At 47.6% G+C, this 19,545-nt stretch overlaps 1 protein-coding gene across 1 annotated transcript; it reads left to right on the plus strand.

Annotated features, from left to right (window-relative positions):
• Nucleotides 1–1,003: 1,003 nt before the first annotated feature.
• LOC121866328 (leucine-rich repeat extensin-like protein 5) lies at nucleotides 1,004–16,069 on the plus strand. Its single transcript, XM_042365948.1, has 3 exons — nucleotides 1,004–1,109; nucleotides 2,903–4,298; nucleotides 16,066–16,069. Exons 1-3 carry the CDS (start codon nucleotides 1,004–1,006, stop codon nucleotides 16,067–16,069), a joined length of 1,506 nt encoding a protein of 501 aa, XP_042221882.1.
• The last annotated feature ends 3,476 nt before the right edge of the window (nucleotides 16,070–19,545 follow it).

Consider the following 19,545-nt stretch of genomic DNA (forward strand, 5'->3'; position numbering starts at 1 on the left):
ACACAGGAAATCAGATGTGTAGCTGATTGTGTCTTGTTTGTGTCTGCTCGTGTCCCTGGCTTCTGTCTGTCAGTGTCTGCCTGTCAGTGTATATTTCTCTGGCTTTTCTTCCTCTATATGTCTGTGTTTGCCTGTATATATATATATATATATATATATATATATATATATATATATATATATATATATATATATATATATATATATATATATATATATGTCTACCTCTCTCTGCCTGCATGTCTGTCTGTTTCTCTGTGCCCGCGTGATTAAGGTATCACCTGGACCCCACTAATCCATTACTACACCTCAAGCACCCGCCCAAGAGGCACCGCCCGAGGAGGAGAAGGAGAAAGTTTACAACTTCTCCGCCGGCTGGGAGATAATTACTTCCCTGGACTTAAGGAGCTATAACGAAAGTGCCACACTCCTGGAGACTCAATAAGAAAGTGCCACACTCCTGGAGACTCAAAAGAAAGTGCCACACTCCTGGAGACTCAATAAGAAAGTGTCACACTCCTGGAGGCTCAATAGTGTCACACTCCTGAGACTCAAGAAGAAAGTGTCACACTCCTGGACTCAAGAAGAAAGTGTCACACTCCTGGAGACTCAAGAAGAAAGTGTCACACTCCTGGAGACCTCAATAAGAAAGTGTCACACTCCTGGAGACTAACAAGAAAAGTGTCACACTCCTGGAGACTCAAGAAGAGTGTCACACTCCTGGAGACTCAAGAAAGTCACACTCCTGAGACTCAAGAAGAAAGTGTCACACTCCTGGAGACTCAATAAGAAAGTGTCACACTCCTGGAGACTCGATAAGAAAGTGTCACACTCCTGGAGACTCAAAAGAAAGTGTCACACTCCTGGAGACTCAAGAAGAAAGTGCAATACCCTGGAGGCTCAAGAAAGTGTCACACTCCTTGAGGCTCAAGAAGAAAGTGTCACACTCCTGGAGACTCGATAAGAAAGTGTCACACTCCTGGAGACCTGTGAAGGAGACAAAATGGAGGGCATGAAAAAAGGCTCAATACTGGAGACTGCATTAAGAAGGCTCCGTGGTGTGACGGCCCTCAGGACTCAACACTCGGCCCCTCACCCAGGAGCTGTCGGCTCGATCCACACGGGCGACCACTGACTAGGGGTTCCACCAGCTGCGCCTCCCCCCCAAAACCTAACCTTTCATAACTTCTCAAACTATGGAGGGAACTATTCATTATCGACCTATTCTTGGTTGGAGATTACTTACATCAACACAATACATTTCCTAGATATCCATTACTAATTGTTAAAGTTACACAAGATGGCCAGACAGACGGAGAGACAGACACACTATTTCCATACCTCCTATCTGATGTGGCGAGGGAGAATAAAGGAAAGAACATAATGAAGGAAGACGTGCAAGGTGTACCACTGCCTTCAGGCCTTATAATGGTACCAACAACAGCGAGCGACGTCACCCCCACCCCGGGCGTGACCTACAAGTGAGGGTGACCTGACTGTGGGCGTCTTGGCTCACAGCCCACTAGGACCCACAACACATCTCTCAACAGTGTTATGTTTGGCACACACAAACAAGCGCCGGAACTTGCCAATTATCCCAACAAAAACAACAACAACAAGGTAATTCCCACTGTCAAAAATGCCAATTTTCTCAATGTAAAAAAATACCAAATTACCGAAACATTCCATTGTTATAAAAAAATGCAGAAACACGGAAATATTCTTGGTGGAAAATCTACTGTTGATGATGTCAAGTCGAGACGAAATTGCTATTTACGATACGGGTCGAGGAGGAGCCCACTGTCTTGTAAGTAGCTGGGGAGTAGTGGCGGAGGTGGCAGGAGGAGTGGCAGTCGGGAAAGTGGGTGAGGGGGAGCAGGGCCGAGAGGAGTAGAAGCAAGATAAGAGTGGAAGAGACGGAGTAAACAGAGAGAGAAGATGAGTGGAAAGGGGGAAATAGGGGCAGAGGATTGGAGAAGTAGAGGGCAGAGAAGAGGGAAGTGATAGCTGCTATGGAAGGGGGATCAAGGGAAGGGAGAGGGAAAAGAGGAGGGGTTTAGTGCAATGAAACTGGGGATTACGGAAGTAAGAGGGGGGGGGAGGGAGGGTGAGAGAAGATAACACCAACAAGAACAACTACTAAACACAACCACATTACGTAAATACAGCCACACTAATAACCACAACAGCAGCAGCAAGAGATGCACCTAACCCAATTAGCTTAACAAATTGGATTTAATTGTCCTGTAGGGGGAGAGGGAAGGGCTCAGTGGGGGAGTGAGGGTCTCAATTTTACGATGTTAATAGTGCCGTCGGGAGAGGTGGGGATAGGTGAGGGGAGGGGATAGGTGAGAGAGAGGGGATGGTGAGAGAGGGGATAGGTGAGAGAGGGAATAGGTGGGGAGGGATAGGTGAGAGGAGGAGGAGGGATAGGTGGACAGAGGAGGAGGGATTGAGAGAGGAGAGATGAGGCAGGGGAGGTGGGAGGGGCGGATAGGTGAGGAAGGGGAGGGATAGGTGAGGGAGGGGGTGAGAGAATGAGGTACTATGGTGATTTACAAGTGGCAAACTACCACCATCACCTACCACCACCACCCTACCACCATCACCTCTACCACCATCACCTCTACCACCATCACCTCTACCACCACTACCATTACTCATCACCAACACCTGACCACCACTCACCACAGCCCGTCACCAGCCTCGACTATCCACCACAGCCCGTCACAAGCCTCTACTATCCACCACAGCCCGTCACCAGCCTCTACTATCCACCACAGCCCGTCACCAGACCTACTATCCACCTCAGCCCGTCACCAGCCCCTACTGTCCACCACAGCCTGTCACCAGCCTCTACTGTCCACCACAGCCTGTCACCAGCCTCTACTATCCACCACAGCCCGTCACCAGCCTCTACTATCTACCACAGCCCGTCACCAGCCCCATCCACCACAGCCCGTCACCAGCCTCTACTATCCACCACAGCCTGTCAAGCCCCTACTATCCACCACAGCCCGTCACCAGCCTCTACTATCCACCACAGCCCGTCACAAGCCCCCATCCACCACAGCCCGTCACCAGCCTCTACTATCTACCTCACAGCCCGTCACCAGCCTCTACCATCCACCACAGCCCGTCACCAGCCTCTACTATCCACCACAGCCCGTCACCAGCCCTACTATCCACCACAGCCTGTCAAAGCCCTACTATCCACCACAGCCCGTCACCAGCCTCTACTATCTACCACAGCCCGTCACCAGCCTCTACTGTCCACCACAGCCCGTCACCAGCCTCTACTATCCACCACAACCCGTCACCAGCCTCTACTGTCCACCACGCCCGTCACCAGCCTCTACCATCCACCACAGCCCGTCACCAGCCTCTACTATCCACCACAGCCCGTCACCAGCCCCTACATCCACCACAGCCCGTCAACAGCCTCTACTGTCTACCACAGCCCGTCAACAGCCCCACTGTCTACCACAGCCCGTCACCAGCCACCATCCACCACAGCCCGTCAACAGCCTCTACTGTCTACCACAGCCCGTCATCAGCCTCTACTATCCACCGCAGCCCGTCACCAGCCTCTACCATCCACCACAGCCCGTCACCAGCCTCTACTGTCTACCACAGCCCGTCACCAGCCTCTACCATCCACCACAGCCCGTCACCAGCCTCTACTATCCAACAGCCCGTCACCAGCCTCTCACTGCATCCAGCCCGTACCAGCCCTCTACCATCAGCCCGTCACCAGCCTCTACTGTCTACCACAGCCCGTCACCAGCCTCTACTATCCACCACAGCCCGTCACCAGCCTCTACTATCCACCACAGCCCGTCACCAGCCCTACCATCCACCACAGTCCGTCACCAGGCTCTACTATCCACCACAGCCCGTCACCAGCCTCTGCTCTCACAGCCCGTTGCAAATACCCTCACCTGTCACAGCCATTTCAGCTCTACTATCCACCACAGCCCGTCACCAGCCTCTACCATCACTACGCCAAAAGCCAGCTACTCCATCCACCACAGCCCGTGCATCTACTCTACTATCCACCACAGCCTATCACCAGCCTCTACTATCCACACGGCCATCCTGGCTGCCTACCTGCCCCGTCACCAGCCTCACGCCATCCACCACAGCCGTCACCAGCCTCTACTATCCGCCACAGCTCGTCAACAGCCTCTACTGTCCACCACAGCTCGTCAGCAGCCTCCTGCCGTCACGGCTCTCCTGTCACCACAGCCCGTCATCAGCCTCTACTGTCTGCGTCACCAGCCTCGCTACTTGCCTACGTCACCAACCTCTACTATCCACCACAGCCCGTCACCACTGTCACCACGTCAACAGCCTCACTGTCACCACATCACCAGCCTATACTCTCTACCACAGCCCGTCCCAGCCTCTACATGCCTCACAGCCAATCACCAGCCTATATTATCCACCACAGCCTCTCTCTCTCTCTCTCTCTTCTTCCTTCTCTCTCTCCTCTCTTCTCTCTCTCTCTCTCTCTCTCTCTCTCTCTCTCTCATTTCACCTGGTCTCTCAAGGAACACAAGCAGACAACAAATTGTATCACGCTGTGGTAATGAGACTTCAATTTACCTGAGGCAATACTACCACACACTACCATACTCCGCATACTCCACCACCATACTCACCATGACACACTACATACTCCACCACCACACCTCCATAACTCCACCACGCTCCACCATGACACACTGCCAAACCCCACCACCACACACCACCACAGTCCACCACTATACCTTTTAGCACCATAATACACCAGAACTACTACACACCACATACCATTAAACTTTACACGCCACCACACATCACACCCCACTCCCCAGATCACTGTTCCAACTCTCCTGGTAACTCAACTTTCATACAAGTTCAAATGGATCTGGGAATTGAGTCGGCGCGGACTGTATAAACGGCTGGTGAATGACTCAACGATGACTATGACTCAAAGATGACTGTATGACTCAACGAAGACTGTATGACTCGACGATGACTGTATGACTCAACGATGACTGTATGACTCAACGAAGACTGTATGACTCGACGATGACTCAACGATGACTGTACGACTCAACGATGACTGCATGACTCAACGATGACTGCATGACTCAATGATGACTATGACTCAACAATGACTGCATGACTCAATGATGACTATGACTCAACGATGACTGCATGACTCAACGATGACTATGACTCAACGATGACTGTATGACTCAACAATGATTATGACTCAACGATGACTGACTTAACGAGACTGTATGACTTAACGATGACTATGATCAACGATGACTATGATCAACGATGACAGCACTCAACAATGACTATGACTCAACGATGACTGTATGACTCAACGATGACTGTACGACTCAACGATGACTGCATGACTCAACGATGACTGCATGACTCAACGATGACTATGACTAACGATGACCGTATGCTCAGCGATGACTGTATGACTCAACGATGACTGTATGACTCAACAATGACTATGACTCAACGATGACTGTATGACTCAACGATGACTATGACTCAACGATGACTGTATGACTCAACGATGACTATGACTCAACGATGACTGTATGACTCAACGATGACCGTGACTCAATGACGACTATAGACTCAACGATGACTATGACTCAACGATGACTATGACTCAACGATGACTGACTTAACGATGACATAACTTAACGATGACTATGACTCAACGATGACATGACTCCGATGACTGTATGACTAACGATGACTATGACTCAACGATGACTGTATGACTCAACGATGACAATGACTCAACGATGACTATGACTCAACGATGACTGTATGACACTCAATGATGACTAGTATGACTCAACGATTATGACTCAACGATGACTATGACTCAACGATGACTATGACTCAACAATGACTGTATGACTCAACGATGACTATGACAGAACGATGACTGCAAAACTTAACGATAACTATAACGACGACTGCTCTCTCTCTCTCGATCTGAGAATTAGTGAAACACTGCAACACTCACCAGGTTGAGACACTAATGTTGGATGACGGTGATGAGGAAGAGGGAGACGGAACAACAAAAGACAGAAGAATGAAAGAAATTAAAAAGAAAATAAAAAAAAGAATGGAAAGAAAAAATATTTGAGAGAAAATTTCAAATATCCGGCTCTTTTCACAAACACATGCAAATTAAGTGAGTGAGTGTGTGTGTGTGTGTGTGTGTGTTTCATCAGACACAACAGCCGGTCGCCAGCCAGTAGTCGCCGGCAGCTTCTCACCGCACTGCCACCACCGTCCTGCCCCGCCCCCGTGACGTCTTTCAACCGCTCTGCCGTCACAGTTAGGTCACCACCACCGTGACGTCATTCCCGCCTCTCCCCTCCCACACACACCAACACTGGTTTAAGGTTTCGTGTACCTATTCTCTTATCATTCTTTCGTTTTCCTTTATCAATCTTTTCCATTCTCACTTTTCTTCAACCATTCTTTCTTCCTTTCTCCTCCACCTCCCTCCGTTCTTTTACTCTTCGTTTATCTCTTCTTCTCCTGTGATCACTTTCTTTTTTCTTCCCTCTTCCTGTTTTCTTTCTCCTCCGTTTTTTATTGGCACGTTTTTACATCATTATACATAACAATAAGGGTAATAATTGTACACACTATCTCCCTATCTCTGCATTCCTATCTCTATTCCTACCCCTCCTATCTCACTATCTCTGTATCCCCCTATCTCACTCTCTTCCTATCTCTATTTCTCTCTCTCTCTCGTTCACCCCGTCTCGATCTCTCTGTCGAGTCTAATCACCAGCCTTAACACCCCTACCATACTTAACGACGAACAAGGAGGTACTTACGCTACCACTCGTCAACAACAACAACAGCAGCTACTCACCTGTAAAGAACAAAATAAGGTAATTAAAAACCGATTATATAAACATATTACTGAGAGAGGATAAAAATATTTATTATTGTGATTCTATATATGCCAACAAACACCATTATGAAACTTCTTTTACACACACACACACACACACACACACACACACACACACACACACACACACACACACCAATATAATCAACAAATCACATAAATTCACAACCTAACCTAACCATTCATTAGCTCCGTCAACTGTCACCCGATAACAGCCCTGATATCGGCTAATGTTACGATATCGGGACAACAACAAGTGAGTAAATACCTTTGTTAGTTATCGGCATTAAAATCATAATCTTCGCTTCGTTAATTATCGGCATAAGAACCTTGGAACCAGCGTCACCTAATGTAAACCCCAGAACCAACATGAACCAATATAAACCAGCAGGAACCACTATAAACCTTGGAACCAGCGTCACCTAATGTAAACCAGTAACAACCACTATAAACCCCAGAACCAACATGAACCAATATAAACCAGCAGAAACCACTATAAACCAGCGTCACCTAATGTAAACCAGTAACAACCAATATAAACCCCAGAACCAACATGAACCAATATAAACCAGCAGGAACCACTATAAACCTTGGAACCAGCGTCACCTAATGTAAACCAGTAACAACCAATATAAACCCCAGAACCAACATGAACCAATATAAACCAGCAGGAACCACTATAAACCCTGGAACCAGCGTCACCTAATGTAAACCAGTAACAACCAATATAAACCCCAGAACCAACATGAACCAATATAAACCAGCAGGAACCAATATAAACCCTGGAACCAGCGTCACCTAATGTAAACCAATAACAACCAATATAAACCCCAGAACCAACATGAACCAATATAAACCAGCAGGAACCAATATAAACCTTGGACCAGCGTCTGCCTAATGTAAACCAGTAAGCAACCAATGTAAACCCCAGAACCAACATGAACCAATATAAACCAGCAGGAACCACTATAAACCTTGGAACCAGCGTCACCCTAATGTAAACCAATAACCAACCAATATAAGCCCCCAGAGACCAACATGAACCAATATAAACCAGCAGGAACCAATACAACCTTGGAACCAGCGTCACCTAATGTAAACCAATAACAACCAATGTAAACCCCAGAATAACATGAACCAATATAAACCAGCAGGAACCGCATAAACCCTGGAACCAGCGTCACCTAATGTAAACCAGTAACAACCAATGTAAACCCCAGAACCAACATGAACCAATATAAACCAGCAGGAACCAATATAAACCTTGGAACCAGCGTCACCCTAATGTAAACCAGTAACAGCAATGTAAACCCCAGAACCAACATGAACCAATATAAACCAGCAGGAACCACTATAAACCTTGGAACCAGCGTCACCTAATGTAAACCAGTAACAACCAATATAAACCCCAGAACCAACATGAACCAATATAAACCAGCAGGAACCACTATAAACCCTGGAACCAGCGTCACCTAATGTAAACCAGTAACAACCAATATAAACCCCAGAACCAACATGAACCAATATAAACCAGCAGGAACCAATATAAACCCTGGAACCAGCGTCACCTAATGTAAACCAATAACAACCAATATAAACCCCAGAACCAACATGAACCAATATAAACCAGCAGGAACCAATATAAACCCCAGAACCAACATGAACCAATATAAACCAGCAGGAACCAATATAAACCACAGGTCCCCCAATATAACGTCAAAACTCATTATATATTCTGCGTGTCATGCTTCCCCGGCCATAGCTCCAGGCGATACTGTGTGTGTGTGTGTGTGTGTGTGTGTGCCTTCCATATCAATCTTTCTCTCTCTCTCCTTCTTTCCCTCCTTCTGTTTGTCGGTCAGTCACTCTCCCTCCTTCTGTTTGTCGGTCAGTCACTCTCCCTCCTTCTGTTTGTAGGTCAGTCACTCTCCTTCCTTCTGTTTGTAGGTCACCTTCCTTCCCTCCTTCACCAGACAGGAAGGACACGGGTCTTGCATCACCATCCAGGCGCCACAGTCAAGAACACATACATACATACTCTCCCCTTACCCTCCCTGGCCTTACATACGTCTCCCCTCTCCTTCTCCCTCCCTTACCTCCCTGGCCCTCCATACGTTCCCCCTCCGCCTTCGCCCCTTACCCTCCCCTGGCCTCCATACGTTTCCCCCTCTCCTTCTCCCTCCTTACCTCCTGGCCTACATACGCCCCCTTATTCAGACGCCATATACAACATCCGGCTCACACGCATCCACGCCACACACACAGACCTCCACGCCTGGTTCACACACGCCTCCCACGCCTGGTTCACACACACACCTCCCACGCCTGGTTCACACGCCACACACACCTCCCACGCACTCCCACCTGGTTCACACACACACCTCCCGCCTGCTCACACACACGCCTGGCTCACACACACGCCTCCCACGCCTGGCTCACACACTCCCGCCTGGCTCACACACACGCCTGGCTCACACACGCCTCCCACAACACACACCGCCTCTCACGCCTGGCTCACACACACGCCTCTCCACACACGCCTCCCACGCCTGGCTCACACACACACGCCTCTCACGCCTGGCTCACACGCCTCTCACCACTCACACACGCCTCCCACGCCTGGCTCACACCACGCCTCCCGCCTGGCTCACACACACTGGCTCACACGCCTCCACACGCCTCTCATGCCTGGCTCACCTCCACGCCTGGCTCACACGCCTCCCGCCTGGCGCCTCCACGCCTGGCTCACACACACGCGCTGGCTCCACGCCTGGCTCACACACACTCTCATGCCTGGCTCACACGCCTCATGCCTGGCATGCCTGGCTCACACACACACTCATGCCTGGCTCACACACGCCTCCCGCCTGGCTCACACACGCCTCCCACGCCTGGCCACACACATGTCTGGCTCTCACACGCCTCCCACGCTCACACGCCTCTCTGCCTGGCTCACACACGCTCCCACGCCTGTCACACACGCCTCTCATGCCTGGCTCACACACACGCCTCCCACGCCTGGCTCACACACACGCCTCCACACGCCTCTCTCCACCTCCACGCCTGGCTCACACACCTCCTCACACACGCCTCCCACACACGCCTGGCTCACACACGCCTCCATGCCTGGGGCCTGACACCTGGCTCCACACGCCTCCCGCCTCTCCACGCCTGGCTCCACACACACACTCTCCCGACTGCCTGGCTCACGCCTGGCTCACACGCCTCCCGCCTGGCTCACACACACGCCTGGCTCTCACACGCCTGGCTCACACACACGCCTCCACGCCTGGCACACACGCCTCTGGCTGCCTTGGCTCACCCTGACACGCCTCCCACGCCTGGCTCACACACACGCCTGCTGGCTCACACGCCTCCTTCTCATTTCAGTTTACGACTTGAGATGCTGTGTGGCCAGAACATACGACTTGCTGGTGTGTGTGTGTGTGTGTGTGTGTGTGTGTGTGTGTGTGTGTGTCCTTCTTCATCCTTCTTGATCTTTTTTCTCTTCCTTGCTGATCCTCCTCCTCCTCTCCTCCAACTTCTTTATCTTTCTTCAGCTTTTCCTCCATCTCTTCCTCTTCCTCCTCATTGATCCTCCTTGCCCCCCCCCCTCACCCTTCCAGCTACCACCTTTTGCTCCTTCCACCCCACTCTTCATCCTCCTCCTCCTCCTCCTCATTTCCACTCCCTGTCCCCGTCCTCCTCCATGTACCTCCTATTCCTCCTCATTCACAGACTTCCCCCCTTCGCCCTACCTAACCCCTCTTCCCCTCCACCTACCTCTCCTCTTCCTCCCCATCCATATACTTCTTCCTCAACTTCCCCCTCTCCTACTTCCTCCTTTCCCCCGTCCTAGCCCCCTTCTCCTCCTCGTTCCTACCCTTCCTCCTCCTACCATAAGAATGGGTCACCTTTTACAAGTAAGTCAGTATAAGCCTGGCAGTAAAGCAACTAACCAAGTGGGCGTCACCCCCTGAGAGTCGAGGGAAAGAAATTATGACGTAAAATGTGTGGGTTTTTTTTTAAATTAAGAATGACAACACAAAAACCTCCAGCGAGTCTTTAAGAAAATATTTAATAATTTTTATGAACGGGAAGAGACGAAGACAAGACCAAGTAAACATTCACAATATGACAAGTATATTTTGGTGGATGATGATAGTTTGTGCTGTCATACACGGGTCTTTGTCACGCCTCTGTCATACACGGGTCTTTGTCACGCCTCTGTCATACACGGGTCTTTGTCACGCCTCTGTCATACAGGGGTCTTTGTCACGCCTCTATCATACACGAGTCTTTGTCACGACTCTCATTACACGACTCGTTAATCGGTTGTCAACCTCTCTCAAGTGTGATTCTTTTGGCCACATTGAATGTTCTTTCAGGAACATACACATACGGAAGTGTATATATATATATATATATATATATATATATATATATATATATATATATATATATATATATATATATATATATATATATATATATATATATATATATATATATATATATCACAGTAGTACGTGTAATCCATATATATGTTGATAACCTCTCTCTCTCTCTCTCTCTCTCTCTCTCTCTCTCTCTCTCTCTCAGGGCAGCGTGAGAACTACAGGGTACAGTTATCGAGCGACGGGATACCCACCGGCCAATAATCCCCGCCACTGTCACGCCGCCACCTCCTACTCCTCCTCCTCCTCCACCAGGCCACACTCCAACAACTCCACCTTCACCATCACCACAACCTGCTCCACCACCAGTGCCTCCAACACCCCACACCTTCACCATCCCACCACAACCTGCTCCACCACCAGTACCTCCAACAACTCCCTTTGCATACTTTTGTAGCCTGCTCCACCACCAGTACACCAGCAACTCCCCACCTCCACCACCACCACCACCACCTCCTCCACCACCACCAGTACCTCCAACAACTCCCACCTTCACCTTCACCACCACCGGGTAGGGATTACAAGGAGGTTTTGCTTTAAAGTTGTTACTCTCTGACGCTGTAAACTCTGGGAGGATTTCCGTTGTACACTTATCTCTCAGGTGGTGTACAATTTAGGCCCTAATGCTGCAGCTTCGGCAGGATCCCAAGAAACAATATGAGCTGCTGGGGCTGTAAAATTGACCCCAGTGCTGTAAAGTGTAGTTCCTGCTGCTGTAAACCTTGAAGGACTTTATTTTAACACAGATGTGCGCCTTCTCCTGCTGCAGTGATGTTCTGCAGCACACACGCACACACACTCTTGATTCTATTACAGCCACAACTCAACATCTGGCCAAGGTTTTGTGTTAGTTCCCGTCCACCACTGTCATCCTCACCTCCAGTTAACATGGTTCTATATCCCGCCCTGACTACCATTACACATCACTACCATAACCACCACCATTACGTACTCACTCCCCACCACCATACAACCAACAACAATCACCAATACACCACTACACACTACTCCTTCACCACCACAACCATCACCACTACACAGTACTCCTTCACCACCACAACCATCACCACTACACACTACTCCTTCACCACCATACAACCATCACCACTACACACCACTCCTTCACCACCACAACCATCACCACCACACACTACCTTCACCAACACAACCATCACCACTACACACTACTCCTTCACCACCACAACCACACACACACACTACTCCTTCACCACCACAACCATCACCACCACACACTACCTTCACACCACCACAACCATCACCACCACACACCTTACTCCTTCACTACCATAACCACCACCATTACGTACTCACTCCCCACCACCATACAACCAACAACAATCACCAATACACCACTACACACTACTCCTTCACCACCACAACCATCACCACTACACAGTACTCCTTCACCACCACCTCTCTCGCTGCTACAGCCACCACCACTATAACTACCCACTGTACCACAACAATTGCCACCATCGCAGTAATAACTACCACAACAACAACCACTACCACCACAACAACAACAACAATTACTACCACCACCACTACCAGCAGAACACAACAGCAGCTCGGACTGGGTGGTGTGGTGTAGGTAGGGTCGATACAGGAGCGCCACCAACCCAGGTATTTCTACACACACTGGGGGTACCACCTAGGTTTGAGAGAGAGAGAGAGAGAGAGAAAGAGAGAGAGGTGATAAGACACACACGAACAGAATAAAGAATAAATAAAAAATATCAAATAACTTTAAAAAATTCCAACAATCATAAAAATGAGATAAAAAAGATGAAAAGCAAAAGACGAGAATAAAGAAGAACAAAGCAAGAAGGACAGTGGATGGAAAAAGGTGATAACGCAACACTCAAACAACAGAAATTATACCCTCAACAACACAACGGTGATTTAACCCCTAGAGTGCGGTGATTTAACCCCTTGAGTACGGTGATATAACCTCTTGAGTACGGTGATTTAACCTCTTGAGTACGGTGATTAAACCCCTTGAGTGCGGTGATTTAACCCCCTTGAGTACGGTGATTTAACCTCTTATGTACGGTGATTTAACCTCTTGAGTACGGTGATATAACCTCTTATGTACGGTGATTTAACCTCTTGAGTACGGTGATTAAACCCCTTGAGTGCGGTGATTTAACCCCTTGAGTACGGTGATATAACCTCTTGAGTACGGTGATTTAACCCCTTGAGTACGGTGATTTAACCCCTTGAGTACGGTGATTTAACCCCTTGAGTACAGTGATTTAACCCCTTGAGTACGATGATTTAACCCCTTGAGTACGGTGATTTAACCCCTTGAGTACAGTGATTTAACCCCTTGAGTACGATGATTTAACCCCGCTGAGTGCGGTGATTTAACCCCTTAACGGTACGGTGATTTAGCCTTCAATACGGTGATTTAACCCCGCTTCAATATGGTGATTTAACCCCTTGAGTGCAGTGATTTAACATCTTGAATACGGTGATTTAACCCCTTGAGTACGGTGACTTAACGCTGAGTACGGTGATTTAAACCGCGCCAGGTGAGGTGATTTAACCTCTTGAGTGCAGTGATTTAACCTCTTGAGTGCGGTGATTTAACCCCTGACTAAGATGTGGAACCCTTTGAGAGGCTGTGGAGTCGAAGACAAACCTTCGACTGACCCTCAAATTTTATGCTTCCTGACCTGACTCTGACTCCGGACTCCTTGCCTATTTGTAACAACTATTTCTACCATCCTAATTGTAATTTGTATGTTGTAACCTGCATAGGTAAAAAGTAAAACACCGTAGTATATACTGCTACAGCTTTATTAATGATCTGGACGATATTTAAGAACTACAAAAAGATGAAGGCTTGACTTTCAAAGTTTCAATCAAAAAAAAAATAAATTTATTAAGAATTCAAGATATTAACTAGAAAACACCATTTACATGTATATCTAAAAGTTCGATCTCAGCATATGAATTTTGTTTGCTCATAATCTGATGGATCTAAATGATGATCCTACACCTTTTAAAGTAAAGTTATATATTTATGTACATTAAAGAAATGAATACCTTATTAAGGAAAATGGATAAACCTTACATGATTAAGTTATTAAATTAAATTTGCCTCTTAATCTCACCAAAAAACAGGTTGTAGCTAATTGTTTTGTAGCTGAGAGCCTCTGTGCAGTTTTTCAACGAAACAAAATTGATATAATTCAAATTTCAAATGGTAAAGAAGAGGACTATCGTCCAAAATTATAGTGCTATACTGTGCCTGCTACAATAAATTCATAATAATGCTTATAAATGGAAATAAATTCTTTTTAATAATTTAAGAAAAATTAGTGGATCAGTGGAATCACTGCAATGAATATGCCTGAGTTCATATATTTTAACCCCTTGAGTACGGTGATTTAACCCCCTTAAGTACGGTGATTTAGCCCCCTGAGTACGATGATTTAACCCCTTGAGTACGATGATTTAACCCCTTCAGTACAGTGACTTAACCCCTTGACTACGATGATTTAACCCCGACTAAGATGTGTGAACCCCTTGAGTACGATTATTTAACCCCTTGAGTACGATGTGTGTGCGTGTGTGTGTGTGTGTGTGTGTGTGTGTGTGTGTGTGTGTGTGTGTGTGTGCGCGTGCGTGTGTGTGTGAGCCCAGACATAAGAGAGAGAGAGAGAGAGAGAGAGATCTGGTCGATACGAAAACTGGCAGTCATCATTTTCCCTCCACACACACTGCCAGGAATAGATAAGCCTTTTTGTATATCTACTAAACTTATTATCTCTGTCTCACAATATTGATAGTATAAGTTAGAGAGGAAGTGGCTAAGAGGTCTCACAGATTCGAAGTACAAAGATTGGATAACTATGAGCTCAGTCAATGAGTACGCTGGTGTGATCTCTCCCCTCCCCCCTGGTAGGCATAACTCAAGTTTCCCCATTTGTGTCAAGTATACATATGTGTATTATGTATTCATCTTTTTACTGTATTATGTGTGTTATGCTTATACACGTTTATGTGCATTTATGTATACTTCTTTTATGTTTTCATGTGTGTGTGTGTGTGTGTGTGTGTGTGTGTGTGTGCTGTAGTTGGTAAGTGAGGCGTGATTACACTCGACGTGTGTAGTTACCGGTGTATCAGGTACAGAGGGGTATGTCATTACCATGGGTTTATTTACCAGAGAGAGGCTAAAACAACATAATTTCCGTAGTCACACAATATTCCTGGGGTCGGTTACACACACACACACACACTACGACTACTACTTTGCTGTCACTCGGAATCGAGTACGACGATCATCCAGCTATGATACAATGATATGAGTTATTAAGGATGTCACCTTCGTTGGTGAGTTCTGAGGTGACTCGAGAGGCCGATACGGGACCGGCAGGGTTGTCTACAGATGTTGCACATGTGGAGGGCTGCATTTAATGTGGGAGGGGCGGCGGCAGCGTTTTTCCGGCGTTGGCGCTTGTCTATCTCGGTTTGCAGTCGGGCTAACTCGAAAGTACTAACACCTCGTGTGGTGTTCCTCCAAGCATTACGGTGTGGAGTGATTCTCTCCCAGGTAAGGTGGACGATTTGCCACTTTTTCAGGTTTGTCTTAAGACTATCCTTATACCTTTTCAGTTGACCGCCGGCGTTAATTTTACTCTTCGTTAGGTGTCTGTAAAGTAGCTGCTTTGGCAGTCTACTGTCGTCCACGAAGGTAACATGGCCAGTCCAATGTAGTTGTTCACGGATGCTCCTACAACTGGTGTCAGCAAAAATATTGGCGTTTGTTCTCTTGTCTTCCCAGCGAACTCGGAGGATGGAACGTAGACTACGTTGGTGAAAGTTTTTGAGTGCTTTGAGGTGTCTCCTGTATGTGTCTCGCTGCCATATAGCACGATGGGGAGGACCACTGCTCGATATAAGTGCAACTTTGTAGACAATTTCAGCTCCCTACAAATGAAGACGCGGGTGCGGAGTCTGCCAAAGGCTTGAGATGCGCATCTGAACTGATGTTGAATCTCTTCATCGATGTCCGCGGTGGTGGACAGGTGGGAGCCGAGATACCGAAAGTGGGTAACATTCGAGAGGGTAGTACCGTTAAGCTGGATGGGTGGTGGAGGTGTGTCTGAACCAGGTCAGGCTGAAAGAGAATCTGAGTCTTACGTACATTCACCTCAAGGCCGAAGTGTGCATACGCATCTGCGTAGGTGTTGAGGATCTCTTGTAGGTCACGTTCAGTGTGAGAGACACAGGGTGAGGTCGTCTGCATACTGAAGTTCAGTAATGGAAACTGCCGACACCTTTGTTCTTGCCTAGAGTCGTCTTATGTTGAAAAGGCCCTTCATCCGGTACATGATGGTCTCAAGCCACAGTGAGATTCTGGGAGGAAGCTTTCCACCTCAGGAAGAAGTCTGTTCAGGAGGACTCGGGCGATAATCTTCCCAGCTACGGACAGCAGCGAGATCCCGCGGTAGTTGTCACAGTCTGACCAGTCCCCCTTCTCTTCTTCTTATAAATATTGACGATGGAGGCGTCTTTAAGAGCTTGGGGGATTTCCTCCTTTTCCCATATATTCTCCAGGAGACAGTGGAGGCGGCTGGTAAGCAGAGGTCCTCCTGCTTTATACACCTCGGCTGGGATTCCATCAGCCCCTGAGGCTTTGTTATTTTGCATCTGTTTGATGGCAGTAGCTGCCTTACCCAGGGATGGAGGATAGCTGAGGTGGGTCAGCTCTGGATGCTGAGGGAGCTGCTGGACATCCACATCAGTGTTTCGGTTGAGCAGTGAATGGTAGTGCTCTTTCTAGTGCTGAATGATGCCTTCATCGTCTTTAATTAGGGAGTTACCATCGGATGAGCAGAGGGGGGCTGAGCACACACGCACGCACACAGGCCTCACCGTTCTCTCATCTTCTATTATTAAACAAATTTACCCAGAGAGGAAGCCTGCCATACCGGGGTGGCAAGACGCGAGTTGCCAAGTACCACCTTACTCTGGCCGGCCAGGTAGCCAGGGAAAACTACAACAACACTATACTGTTGTGATGTGTTGGGTGTGGGATGTGTTGGGTGTGGGTCAGTATTGCACGTCTTGTTGCATGTCCACGGCGGGTTTGTTCCCCTACAACATAAAGAATAATATCTCGCTAACTTAACCCTCTCACGTGTCGAGTAGTTAGTCGGGTAGTTTGTCGGGGAACGAAAGTCGGAAGAGCAAGAAAAGACCGAATTATTTTTATTTTTAGGTTTGATTTTAGTCAGCCCAAATTCCCGCCTTCACTGCCTTGACGGATAAGGTATTGTTTTTCTACGCGTGAAGGATGCTTGTATGTGCATGGTACAAAAAATATAAGGAAAGGGTGAGTAATAATGGGGACGATGCAAGACAAGTGTAGAAAGTGACAGTAAAGCGCTAAGACAATAAGTAGAACTATCCTCACACATACTTGTTCATATCCTTAACATTTTACTTCTCATATTAAAACTCTTCAGTACTCAAGGGGTTAAGTCATAGTACTCAAGGGGTTAAGTCATAGTACTCAAGGGGTTAAGTCATAGTACTCAAGGGGTTAAGTCATAGTACTCAAGGGGTTTAGTCATAGTACTCAAGGGGTTTAGTCATAGTTCTCAAGGATGATGACCTAAATAGGCTTGGATAAATCTAGGGTGAGGAGGCGTCACAGTTCACTACCTCCTCCACACCAGAGACAGTGAGACGCCACAACCCTCACAATTATGTCTGGTAGAAACACCTATAATTAAGGGGTTATATAATGGACGATAAGGACTTGTATACTGGTATTAACTAAGGTGGATTTAGGGTAAGTTTAAAGACTTCGGAATGACGTAATTAAACGGCTAACTAACTTCGTAATGACCCTAATTAACACACACCTGTCAGACCACCGTGTAATCCTTATACTAATTAATTGCTGGTCGATACATTAACAAAGTAAATTTATTTTAACTTACCACAATAACTTTACCTTAATTACATCACACAGTAATACTAACTACTCACTAAAGCCATTTAACTCTCAACTACCGTATGTAATTTCATGTATAGGTGGGGAGGTGTTCCTTCCTACCTTCGTCCCGCCCACGACCCCACACTCTACCCTGGAGGAGGAGGGGCGTAATGAAAGAAGGAGGGAAGAGGTGAGAAGAGGAGAGGTGGGGGGGAGGGAGGTGAGGGAGAAAGGAGGTGAGGGGGAGGGAGAGAGGTGAGGGGAGGGAGAGAGAAGGTGGGGAGAAGGAGGTGAGGAGAGAGGTGGGGGAGGAGGGAGAGGGTGAGGGAGGAGAGTGGGGAGAAAGGAGGTGTGAGAAAGGAGGTGAGGGAGGAGGGGGGGGAGAGAGGTGGGGGGAGGGAGGGGGTGAGGGGAGGGAGGTGAGGTGAGGGAGGGGGGTGGGGTGGGGAGAGAGGTGAGGGGAGGGAGAGAGGTGAGGTGAGGGAGAGAGGTGAGGGGATAGGAAGGTGGGAGGTAAAGTGAGAGATAATCAGACAAGAGAGGGAGGTCGGGCAGAGGTTCGCCAGGGTGGGAGTTGGTTGGTCGCTACTTGTCCGTGACCTTTCCTTGCCTAGCGGCGGGTCAATAACACACACACACCTCCAGCTATTAACCCCTCAAACTTAACTCTCTCCATTGTCCACATTCTCCAAGAGTCATAAGAGCAATATTCCTCGTAACTAAAGCTTAAAGAATGAATCTATCTGACTCACTTAAACAAACACACAACTATAATGACTAACATGGCGTTTGTACTATACTGAGACTCTACCTTAACTACTGAGACTCTACCTTAACTACTGAGACTCTACCCTAACTAGACACTCTACTTAACTACTGAGACTCCACCTTAACTACTGAGACTCTACTACTGAGACTCTTAACTACTGAGACTCTACCTTAACTCTGAAACTCTTAACTACTGAGACTCTACCTTAACTACTGAGACTCACCTAACGAGACACTTTAACTTACCCCCCCGCAGATGTACTTGTACTTAACATTGACTACATGACCATTGGAAAGTTTATCTAAATTAAATGTGTCTTCTGACTGGTGTTAAGTGAACGTATTGTCTAGTTGAAGTACTATAGTTTTGGTCCTGAGGT

Source organism: Homarus americanus, unplaced genomic scaffold, assembly GCF_018991925.1.
Source record: "Homarus americanus isolate GMGI-L3 unplaced genomic scaffold, GMGI_Hamer_2.0 scaffold58074, whole genome shotgun sequence".
Lineage (NCBI taxonomy): Eukaryota > Metazoa > Arthropoda > Malacostraca > Decapoda > Nephropidae > Homarus > Homarus americanus.